The sequence below is a fragment of the Pan troglodytes genome, chromosome 7 (genome assembly GCF_028858775.2).
Source record: "Pan troglodytes isolate AG18354 chromosome 7, NHGRI_mPanTro3-v2.0_pri, whole genome shotgun sequence".
Taxonomy (NCBI): domain Eukaryota; kingdom Metazoa; phylum Chordata; class Mammalia; order Primates; family Hominidae; genus Pan; species Pan troglodytes.
In genome coordinates, this window is record NC_072405.2 from 129727733 (window position 1) to 129740282 (window position 12550).

Sequence of the window (12550 nt, forward strand, 5' to 3'; positions counted from 1 at the left end):
CTCATAAAAAAAAGTTAACTATAAAACAGTCTCAGGCAGATCCTTCAGAAAGTATTTCAGAAGAAGACATTGTTATCTGAGGAGATGACAGCTCCATGTGTGTTATTACCCCTGACAACCTTCCAGTGGGACAGGATGTGGAGTGGAAGACAGTGACACTGATGATCCTGACCTTGCGTAGACCTAGGCTAATATGTATGTTTGTGTGTTATTTTTCACAAAAAAAAAAAATAATAAAAATATTAAAACTAGAAAAAAGCTTATAGAGGCCAGGCACAGTGGCTCATGCCTGTAATCCCAGCACTTTGGGAGGCCGAGGCAGGTGGATCACAAGGTCAAGAGATTGAGACCACCCTGGCCAAACCCTGTCTCTACTAAAAATACAAAAATTAGCTGGGTGTGGTTGTGTGAGCCTATAGTCCCAGCTACTTGGGAGGCTGAGGCAGGAGAATTGCTTGAACCAGGGAGGCAGAGGTTGCAGTGAGCCAAGATCGCACCACTGTACTCCAGCCTGGTGACAGAGAGGGACTCCATCTCAAAAAAAAAAAAAAAAAAAAAAAGCCTGTAGAATAAGGATATAAAGAAAATATTTTTGTATATCTGTACAATGTATCTGTGTTTTAAGGTAAGTGTTATTACAAAAGGGTCGAAAAGTTAAAAAAATTAAAAGTTTATACAGTAAAAAAGTTACAGTAAGCTAAAGTTAATTTATCATTGAAAAAGGAAATTTTTGAATAAATTTAGCTTAGCCTAAGTGTAGTGTTTATAAAGGCTATAGTAGTGTGCAGTTATGTCCAAGGCCTTCACATTTACCCACCACTGACTCACTGACACCCACTGCAAGCTCCATTCACGGTAAGTGCCCTACACAGGTGGACAATTTTTTATCTTTTATACCATATTTTTACTGCACCTTTTCTAAGTTTAGATATGTTTAAATCACAAATACTTACCATTGTATTACAGTTGCCTACAGTATTCAGTGCAGTATATTCTGTACTGTTTGTACGTTTGTAGCCTAGGAGTAATAGACTATATCATACAGCCTAGGTGTGTAGTAGGCTACACCATCCGCATCTGTGTAACTACACTCTATGATGTTCACACAACAATGAAATCACCCAAGGACACATTTCTCCAACAATATCCCCATCATTAAATGGTGTGACTATAATGATTATCCAGTGAGTTATGAGATAAAAGAGATAAGCTCGGCATCCCAGGCCTGCACTGCGGATAACATCTATCCCGGCATGAAGGATTTCAGAGACTATGTCCTGGAGGCAGTGAAGCATGACATGACATGATTATCATCAGATGGTATCACTTTCAACTTACAATTGTTTTAAGATGAAGATCCTCATCCTAGAGCATTTATAGCAGATGATGGAGTGGATGTGTATTGTTTTGCTCACCAAGCTTGCTTTCTTTTTAAGGAACAGTCCTTTCTTCCCAAGAGAACCGCTCTTTCTCTCCATTCCAACCATGAGGTTCTAACTAATCCCCATACTTCACCTTCCTTGTCCCCATTGATTAGTCCAGGGTGAACCCATCCAATTTAATTCCTGGAACTTTTAAAGTTGGGCCTAAGAGACAGGGACATTCCTTCTGTGGTGATAAGGTCATAAAGTAAGAAGATTGGAAGGATCATTTCTCCCTTATGTGGAAGTAGTCCTGTTGGCCCTCCTCTCTCTAGATCCCAATTGCCTCTGAGGACTCCCTGTACCATTCCTGTGCTGTCACTATGTGAAACATCACAGCATCCTTCCAGTAAAGTCCTCTTTTCGCAAAAACTAGTTCAAGTTTGGTTTCCATCTCTTGCAATCAAAACTGAATAGCAATTTTACACTTGCAGTGACTTCTTGACATGTTAATCCTTGTCTTAAAGTTACATTTTCCCTATCACCACTCCCACCCCACACTTTCCAAGAAGAGCTAGCCCAATCTCCATGTTGCCAATTTCTCCTTGCTCTATCTCAGTCTATTCATGCTTGGAACACTTGGCCGATGCTCTTTGCCTCCCCATTAGCAGTGCTTCTAGTTGCTCCATTTCAAAGTACATTAATATGCTGTCTACCAAGAGCCACCACCAGAGAATCCTACTGAGTGGGTCAAGAGTGGGGCTCAGGAATCTGTATTTTTAACAAAATACATGCTGGTTGGTTCGATCTGCAGCCAGATGGAGACATCATTAGGCCAAATGGCTCATAAAACCTATCAGTTTTTTTGTTTTTTGTTTTATCTTTTTCTTAAACTTTTATTTCAAGTTCAGGGGTAAATGTGCAGGTTTGTTTACACAGGTAAATATGTGTCATGGACATTTGTTGTGCAGATTATTTCATCGCCCAGGTATTAAGCCTGGTACCCATTAGTTATTTTTCCTGATCTTCTCCCTGCTCCCATCCTCCACCCTCCAAAGCCTATCAATTTGAAGAGTATGTAAATGTCCTACTCAAGAGTGCAAATGAACTGTTTCATCTCTAGTTAAGTTTGAGTACTACTCAGTCTCATTTACCTCAAAGAAAGCAGAACTATTAGAGGCTTGGAAGTGTGTCATAGTGGTTTCAGGCTGCCGAGAGAATTATCTAGAAGGGGCTTGAGGTGACCTCATCATCTGCGGGTGTTGCAGAGGCAGACCTGGCCCCTTCCGCAAGCTGCCTTTGATTTCCTTCATGCTGGGGACAGATGAGGTAGAGGCCATTTGTTTCTTTTTAAACTCTAGAATTACATCACAGGCCTGTATAATTTTCCTTAAAAAGTGTTTTTTTGTTTTTTTCCAAAGCAACTATCCTCAAAAGAGCTGGGCATAGTTCTCCTAGGGGCAGCAGCAGTGTTGAAGTATAGGGGGAAACTGTTCTAAATCCTTTAAACAACGTCACCTTTGGAGCAGTAAAACTGCTCTCTTTTTCCCATGAGAGATGACAAGCATGCCCCAGCAATCATTTCTTGAAAGCGGATGCCGGGTGAGAGAAGGATTTGATTTGCTGAAGGGTCAGCCAAGTTAAGCCAGTTTCTTCCTCATTTCTTCCCTGGCTGGAGGTTTTGATGGTGGTGATGGTGGCTGAACTGAACCCACTTAGAAAACTGTCAAAGGTTTCTGGACTTTCAGGTGTACCGTCTCACATTTGGTCTGCTACAGCAGGTGCTTCAAGGCTTTCTTCTGCCAAGATTTCTTTGTTTTATTTTATGATGTTTTCTTTGTGTGTGTGTGTGTGTGTGTGTGTGTGTGTTTTACTTTTATTTCCAACAAACCTGTGGACCTTGGGGTTTAAGACTGAGTGAAGCTAGAAGGATTAGAGTCAAAAGAATTTTGCCATTTGGCCAATAGCATCCCCCACCTCCTGACATATTGATTTTTTTTCTAGATTCCCTTCCCCCTGCCACTCCCCTCCCCCCAACACACACACACACACACACATACACACACACACTTTTCTCTTTCTCCTCTTTCTCTCCTTTCCTCCCTTGCTTCTCTCCCCTCCCTCTCAACACATTCAATGAGTGCCCTAAACGGTGACAAACTTGCATGTGCTTCCCTCATGACTAAACCCCTGGGCCTTCTGCCAATCCCCTGCAGATGGCCCCATACTGCAGGCATCCCGTAAGGGGACCCCACGCTTGCAGCCCTGGTTGGAACGGTCAGGGTGGAGGAGGATGGTGGGGAGTGGTGGTGTCTTCGTCCTGGGAGAAGGCGAAGCAACTTCCAGGAGGAAACGGGCGTTTCCTTCCCACGCGCTCGAGCGAGCCCTGGGTCCTGGCCTCGGAACTCCACCCAGCCCCTCCCCACCCTCTGGGAAAAGCCAGTCGCCACACACAGGCACACGCAGGCCCCGGCGCCGCGCCCTAAGGAGAGCAGCACCCACGGCCAATTGCCATGGCAACCCCGGGGTTCGTTCCACTTCCCCACCCAGCCGATCTCCCCCCTCCTCCCTGCACTGCAGCCAACCGGCTTATGCGCGTCCCAGGAGCGCGCTATAAAACCTGTGCTGGGCGTGATCGGCAAGCACCGGACCAGGGGGAAGGCGAGCAGTGCCAATCTACAGCGAAGAAAGCCTCGTTTGGTAAAAGCGAGAGGGGAAAGCCTGAGCATGCAGAGTGTGCAGAGCACGAGCTTTTGTCTCCGAAAGCAGTGCCTTTGCCTGACCTTCCTGCTTCTCCATCTCCTGGGACAGGTAAGTGGCACACCCTTAAGATGCCCCCAAGTTACTTTGCCCGCCTTGGTGGCCCCCACTTGGTCACCGGGCTCACTGCGTCTTCTGTCCCAGCTGAGTGGTTTCTCCTTGTCTCGCCTGCCTTCAGGTCGCTGAGACTCAGCGCTGCCCTCCCCAGTGCCCGGGCCAGTGCCCTGCGACGCCGCCGACCTGCGCCCCCGGGGTGCGCGCGGTGCTGGACGGCTGCTCATGCTGTCTGGTGTGTGCCCGCCAGCGTGGCGAGAGCTGCTCAGATCTGGAGCCATGCGACGAGAGCAGTGGCCTCTACTGTGATCGCAGCGCGGACCCCAGCAACCAGACTGGCATCTGCATGGGTAATCCTGCTCCCTCTGCTGTTTGACCTCTTCTCCTGCAGCTAAGTGAAGCTGCTTCCTCCCTTCTCTTTTTTATTCCCCTTCCCAGAGGGCGATAAGCAAATAATAATAATGCAATAAGTGACATGTATAGAGCACTTACTGTGTGTCAGGCATGGTTTGGGGAGCACTTGGGGCTTTGGGGAGCGCCAGAGCCAGAAAGGAAACCTGCCCTGGGGGTGAAAGGCATTCCTGCCTTGGCTTCCTAGACAAGAATCTAAGCAAAGGGGGAGCCACGCAGAGTTAAGGGCCAGTGAAGTCATTTCCTTCGGACACTTCTAGAGGGTCCCTTGGGGCTGATGGAAGCTCGGGTTTACTCACACGCTCACAGTTTCCCAAACTGCAGTTGGGGAAAACCCAGCAGGTTTGTTTTCACACCTGTAATTGTCCCATTTGAACCAAAGCAGCTGCTAGTCTCCTGGGATAACTATGTAACCCTTCTCTGGCTGCAAGTAAAATAAAATGCAGGCAACTAGCCAATCCAGGCTTCTAAAACGTAATCAATCGGGGATCAATTTTTCACATGGTACAACACTGTAGTTGAAGATTGTCCCTTCCTTTCTGGACAGGAGGGCTTTCACTTTTTTCTCTAAGCTACTGATGATTTTATTATGCTTGAGTGTCAATGAATCTTAATGCCCTTCCCAATTTGATCAGCTAACCTGTTGGAAAACATAAAGTACACTTTTTCTCTTTTTAAGTCTAAGCTGCTGGAGTAGGAAACTCTAAGGCGGTTCTCACAAAATGACTGAACATTGGGAACAATGGCCAGGGGACCTTGGGGACATTACTTCACAGTTGCACACCTCTTTCCTCATCCATAAAATGAGTGGCAAGACTAGATGATCTTGAAAGTTTCTTCTTGCTCTGAGAGGCCTCCATGAGGACATCACTCTACAGTAGATACATGAGAAACCAGATCGCCTGAACTAGAAAAGGACTTGGGTTTTGGAACATGCCCTCCAAATCTTACATAGCTTCTTCACTGTATTGTGTTCTTGTTTTTCCTCTTCCTCTTTGCTTTTCACTTTGCTTCCCCAATATTCTAGCGGTAGAGGGAGATAACTGTGTGTTCGATGGGGTCATCTACCGCAGTGGAGAGAAATTTCAGCCAAGCTGCAAATTCCAGTGCACCTGCAGAGATGGGCAGATTGGCTGTGTGCCCCGCTGTCAGCTGGATGTGCTACTGCCTGAGCCTAACTGCCCAGCTCCAAGAAAAGTTGAGGTGCCTGGAGAGTGCTGTGAAAAGTGGATCTGTGGCCCAGATGAGGAGGATTCACTGGGAGGCCTTACCCTTGCAGGTGAGAAACTTACCTAGGGCTGGTCATAGTAGAGGGTAAATACAAACATGAAGAATTTGCAATCTCTTGGATTTGAAAAGAGAAACTGGCCTCAGTTTCTGGTCATTCAGTTGTGGATTTCAGGTTGCCCACTGAGATCAAACACATGAGATCAAACACATTTGTAGACATTAGATCAAACCTATTTATAAACTCAAACTAAGTTATAGAAGGTTGCTGCAATTTCTCCTGAAGAGGACCTCCCAAATTCACTCTTTTGTCTTATTTTTGTCTTATTGGATGACTACTACTTGTATTTTAATCCATCCCACTTGATCCTCATTAGCACTACAAAGACAAAATTTTAAATTCTCTTTCTTTTCTGGATTCTGTACACTACCTAGGCTGTCTCATGATTAACCTCCTTAAAGAAGGCTACTCATCCCTGCACAGGTGTCACTGAAAAGTGTCATCTTTCTAGATGCTGTAGTAAGGCTCAGATGGCACTTCAGGACCTTTTTTTATTCTTCTTTTTGTTTTCTCTTATCAATGAAATAGTTTAAATAAAAAATCTCAAGAGACAGTAGAGGATTATTTTAGAAGCCATTAATTAGCCAGATTACTTATATTAGCAGTATCCGGAATTGTATACTATTTCTGAGGGCAGACATTATCAGCCATGCCAGAAATAAATAAATAAATAAATTCAGTTCTGTGTCCTGGGAGCATGGGTGTTTAGTAGGTACAGAGTCGAATGAGACCCACTTTCTAATAATGGCTGAAAAGGACCACTTTCCAATCCTCACATTTTACCCAATATGGCTGTCTTTATTTATACATCCCATAGCTTACAGGCCAGAAGCCACCCTAGGAGTAGAAGTCTCTGACTCAAGTGTCAACTGCATTGAACAGACCACAGAGTGGACAGCATGCTCCAAGAGCTGTGGTATGGGGTTCTCCACCCGGGTCACCAATAGGAACCGTCAATGTGAGATGCTGAAACAGACTCGGCTCTGCATGGTGCGGCCCTGTGAACAAGAGCCAGAGCAGCCAACAGATAAGGTAGGAGCCTGGAGGAAACCTCCCATCCTGAAGGTAATGGCCTTGTGTCCTTGGAGCCCAGGCTTCAGAAAGTCACTGTGTCACTCTGTGACGGAGAGAGCAGCTATAGCTGGGAGTTAACCCCAGAGAAAAGGCAGTGGGGTTCCTGAAGCCAGCCTATCTTCTTTTTTCTCTTTAACATATTGAAATACTCTAAGCAACTCACAGTACACCCTCAGGTAAAGAGGGAGAGGGACCGGAAAACTATAATGCTTTTCCCAATAGAGAACGGTCTAGCAAATCCCATTCCATTCCTGGAGAAAACTGGCTACAGTTGTCAAGCACAGCTGATTCTAGAGAGGTCACTTCTGACCTCAGTTCTCTTTACTCGTCAGGTTCTGTATGTATGGGTAGAGGCCATGTGGGTCTTACCTCTCAGTCCTCAGCTTTCTACCTCGCACATATTGTGTGCGTGATAAACAACTGTTGATAAATAAGCGAGTGACTGTCTGGGAATTATTGTTGGTATTTTTAAAAACCTAGTGGAAATAATACATTTGCCAGCATAAAGCAATATGGGCCAAATAAAACAGCACATATCTTTTTATTTTTTATTTTTTGTTGTTGGAATTACATCAACTCAGTATGTTAACACTGAATGTGAGACGTGCAGTTCAGAAGCTCTGATTGGTTGCTGATGACATCACAGGCCTTGTTACCAGAGCCCTATATCAGAAAAATGCAATACCCAATTTGAACCATTATATGGATCCTTATACAAACCTAAGACTAAAATAAAACAGCGCTTAGCAATTCAAGATTTACATATCTTGACACTGAAGCAATATCATCTAATGCGTAAGAGGACAACCGTGGAGCCAGACAGCTTGGCTTCAAATTCTGTCTTTCCACATGAACCAGCTATGTAATCTTGGGCAATTTTCTTAACCTCTCAGCCTCAATTCCTTCTCCCACATAATGGGGAGGCTGAAAGTACCTACCTTAACTTGTCATGATGATTACATAGAATGAATTTGCAAAATGCTGGGTATAGATTAAGTACTCTGTTAACAGTAGCCACCATTACTTATGATTTCTATTTACTGGTAAAATAAGAGTCCCTAGTGGTTGCATTAGTTATATGGCTGCTTAGCTATATAATTTTTTGAAGTCCATCCTAACTTTACGTTTCTTCCACCAGTTTAGAAAGAACACCTAGAAACACCTTATCCCTAAAATTATATCCTAGGAGATGCACTTCCCCACACTCAGGGGAATTCAAACATATATCTAACATAGTCATATAGGTTCACCCACATAAGCAGTCTCACATACAAACACATACACACACATAGGAATGTTGTTATCCTGTACCATTTTGTGGGTGTTGACAAGAATACATGCTAAATATTAAATTGAAAAAGTAAGAAGAAGTCCTTAAATATTTTCAATAGCACAGCAACTTCTTTATTAAACAAGATGTTTCCGTTTAATGCCTCTAAGATGTGGCTTTTTCTATTGTGTCATTTTGCAAAATTTGTATTTTTTCTTGTAACTTGAATCTTCTTTAATATTTGGATATGTTATTTTAAAGATGTTTATTTATAGTATACATATTTTATAAAAATTGTACTAGTATAACAATCATTACTTCCTTGTCTCCAAGAGATTCTTAAATCTAAGACAGTGGTTCTTTTTTTTTTTTTTTTTTTTTTTTTTTTTTTTTTTTTTTTTTTGAGATGGAGTCTTGCTCTGTCGCCCAAGCTGGAGTGCAGTGGGGCAATCTTGGCTCACCGCAAGCTCCGCCTCCCGAGTTCACGCTATTCTCCTGCCTCAGCCTCCTCAGTAGCTGGGATGACAGACGCCCTCCACCATTTTTTTTGTATTTTTTAGTAGAGACGGGGTTTCACCATGTTAGCCAGGATGATCTTGATCTCCTAACCTTGTGATCCGCCCGCCTCGGCCTCCCAAAGTGTTGGGATTACAGGCGTGAGCCACTGCGCCCGGCCGACAGTGGTTCTTAAAGGGTGGTCCCCAAACCAGCAGCATCATCTAAGAAGTTGTTAAAATGTAAATTTGTGGTGTGGGTCCCACATCGGATGTACTGAATCCAAAACTCAGGGTGTGAGGTCTGACAGCTTGTTTTAAGAAATCCTCTAGATGATTTTGATGTGCACTGAAGTTTGAGAGCCACCGATTTAAGATAATTCCAAGTCTAATCACCCCACAAGCTGTGGGTCATGCCTATGAAGGTGAACAGTGGATAACTGCAGGAAATTAGTAGATGAAGAAATATAAGTAAGAAATAAAATATAGCCAATTCTTTGCTGAATTATCAACATCGGGCCTCTTCATTTATCATTACTAATACAATCTTGAAAACATTCTCCACTTTATTTGCCTCCATGCAAATTCCATGTCTTGGAATTTCCTGGGGTCATCATGTAATAGAAAGAATGGGCTTTGTACAGACAAATTCAAATATTAGATGTTTTCTGATCCCTTTAGGTCTTTGAGACTCAGTTTCTTCATCTGTAAAACTTGGGCAATTGTTCTTTCTATGAATGATTATTTCTTGTATGAATGAATACTGTTAATAAGGTTGAGTTAATGTTTGAAGAGTATTTGAAACATAAAATAATGCCAGATTTATACACATTCTTTTTATAACATGTTGTATTAGTCCATTTTCAAACTGCTATGAAGAACTACCCAAGACTGAGTAATTTATAAAGAAAAGATGTGTAATTGCCTTACAGTTACACATGGCTGGGGAAACCTCAGGAAACTTACAATCATGGCAGTAGGTGAAGGGGAAACAAAACACATCTTACATGGCAGCAGGACAGAGAGAGACAGAGAGAGAGAGAGAGAGAGAGAGAGAAAGGCAGCAAGAGAGAGAGAGAGACAGTGAGAGGGGAAGTGCCACACTTTTAAACTATCAGATCTTGTGAGAACTCACTATCACGAGAACAGCAAGGGAAAAATCTGCCCCCATGATCTAATTACCTCCCACCAGGCCCCTCCTCTGACACGTGGTGATTACAATATGAGAAGAGATTTGGGTATGAACACAGAGAACCAAACTGTATCACGTGTAAAAATCCATTTGGCTAAAAATGACACCAAAGCATGTTACAGTGTCTTAAAAGATAGGTTTTGTTATGCTTTCACCTGCATGCTCATCTCCTCAATGTCAAAAGACCATTATGTACAATTAGGCAAGGTGTTTACATTCCAGGAAGAAAGGAAAATGAATACAGGAACAATAAAGAATTGTACCTACTCAAAGGGCAAAGAATTTCCCAGATTCCCTTGGCCAGAACTTTGCCAAAAGGTTATCCCAAGTCCCACATAGTCTGTGGAAGCAAATACTTTTAGCTGACTACATTGCTCAAGCAAAATTAATGTTCTGATAGCAAAGAAGAAAGACCAATAGATATTGGGTGGGCAACTAGCAGGTAATTCCATACTCTAAAATTGTCCCTCAGGGGAATGGTAGCCATTCAATACATCACTTCTTTTTTCTTTCTTAGAAAGGAAAAAAGTGTCTCCGCACCAAGAAGTCACTCAAAGCCATCCACCTGCAGTTCAAGAACTGCACCAGCCTGCACACCTACAAGCCCAGGTTCTGTGGGGTCTGCAGTGATGGCCGCTGCTGCACTCCCCACAATACCAAAACCATCCAGGCAGAGTTTCAGTGCTCCCCAGGGCAAATAGTCAAGAAGCCAGTGATGGTCATTGGGACCTGCACCTGTCACACCAACTGTCCTAAGAACAATGAGGCCTTCCTCCAGGAGCTGGAGCTGAAGACTACCAGAGGGAAAATGTAACCTGTCACTCAAGAAGCACACCTACAGAGCACCTGTAGCTGCTGCGCCACCCACCATCAAAGGAATATAAGAAAAGTAATGAAGAATCACGATTTCATCCTTGAATCCTATGTATTTTCCTAATGTGATCATATGAGGACCTTTATATCTGTCTTTTATTTAACAAAAAATGTAATTAACTGTAAACTTGGAATCAAGGTAAGCTCAGGATATGGCATAGGAATGACTTACTTTCCTGTGGTTTTATTACAAATGCAAATTTCTATAAATTTAAGAAAACAAGTATATAATTTACTTTGTAGACTGTTTCACATTGCACTCATCATATTTTGTTGTGCACTAGTGTAATTCCAAGAAAATGTCACTGTAATGAGTCAGTGAAGTCTAGAATCATACTGAACATTTCATTGTACAAGTATTTCAACCATATATTGAGGTTTATTGGGAAGATTCTCTATTGGCTCCCTTTTTGGGTAAACCAGCTCTGAACTTCCAAGCTCCAAATCCAAGGAAACATGCAGCTCTTCAACATGACGTCCAGAGATGACTATTACTTTTCTGTTTAGTTTTACACTAGGAAACATGTTGTATCTACAGTAATGAAATGTTTACTAAGTGGACTGGTGTCATAAACTTTCTCCATTTAAGACACATTGACTCCTTTCCAATAGAAAGAAGCTAAACAGAAAACTCCCAATACAAAGATGACTGGTCCCTCATAGCCCTCAGACATTTATATATTGGAAGCTGCTGAGGCCCCCAAGTTTTTTAATTAAGCAGAAACAGCATATTAGCAGGGATTCTCTCATCTAACTGATGAGTAAACTGAGGCCCAAAGCACTTGCTTACATCCTCTGATAGCTGTTTCAAATGTGCATTTTGTGGAATTTTGAGAAAAAAAGAGCAAAATCAACATGACTGGTGGTGAGAGACCACACATTTTATGAGAGTTTGGAATTATTGTAGACATGCCCAAAACTTATCCTTGGGCCATAATTATGAAAACTCATGATCAAGATATATGTGTATACATACATGTATCTGGTTTGTCAGGCTACAAGGTAGGCTGCAAAATTAAATCTAGACATTCTTTTAATGCCACCACACGTGTTCCGCTTCTCTCTTTTAAAGTATTTATAAAAATATAAATTGTACATTTTGTAAAATACTATGTTTGATTTCTCTACTTGTCATATCACTAAATAAACACGATTTTATTGCCGTGTGACTCTGTATTACTTTGGTGCATAAAAGTTGAACATTGTTGTTTACTGAAAATAAAATTAAAATTTATGAATTAAATGAGATCAATCAATAGCATGTATTGAAAGCAAAATGAGTATTTCTGGATGAGCTTACAACTTCTTATCAGAAGGGAAACAAAAGACAACTCAGTATTCCTGAGTTAGATGTTCCTCACCATCACAGCCTCAACTAGCCTCCACACTACTTACCCAGACCCTCATCTCAAGCCCCGATCTTTTTTTTTCTGGACGGCCCACTAGACACCTCTGTATATTGAAATTTAAACTTGTTATCTGACCAAACAAAATTCAGCTCTGTGGCTTCCTTATCTAATCAAAGGGCATCCCATCCTCCCAATTGCACGGCTTAAATGGCCAGCACTTTCTTGATCAGTATTATCTTGCCAAGTACCCAGAAAAGCATATTTCCATTGATCATGGGGAATTGCGTGACAAACTGGGCTGCACACTGGGCAGAGTCACAGTTAATAGAAGTTTTGTGTTTGGAAGCTTCTTGCTGATGCAGTGTGGCTCTCAAGTTCTATAATTTGTAAGGAAAAATCTTTTCAAAAGAGTTTTACTATTACC

The 12550-nt window shown here is 42.4% G+C and overlaps 1 protein-coding gene across 1 annotated transcript; it reads left to right on the plus strand.

Annotated features, from left to right (window-relative positions):
• The first annotated feature begins 3633 nt into the window (after positions 1-3633).
• Positions 3634-11939, plus strand: CCN3 (cellular communication network factor 3). The gene is made up of 5 exons (XM_001142595.7): positions 3634-4172; positions 4300-4525; positions 5614-5865; positions 6692-6906; positions 10422-11939. The coding sequence occupies exons 1-5, from the start codon at positions 4089-4091 to the stop codon at positions 10716-10718; spliced, it is 1074 nt and encodes a 357-aa protein (XP_001142595.1). The 5' UTR covers positions 3634-4088; the 3' UTR covers positions 10719-11939.
• The last annotated feature ends 611 nt before the right edge of the window (positions 11940-12550 follow it).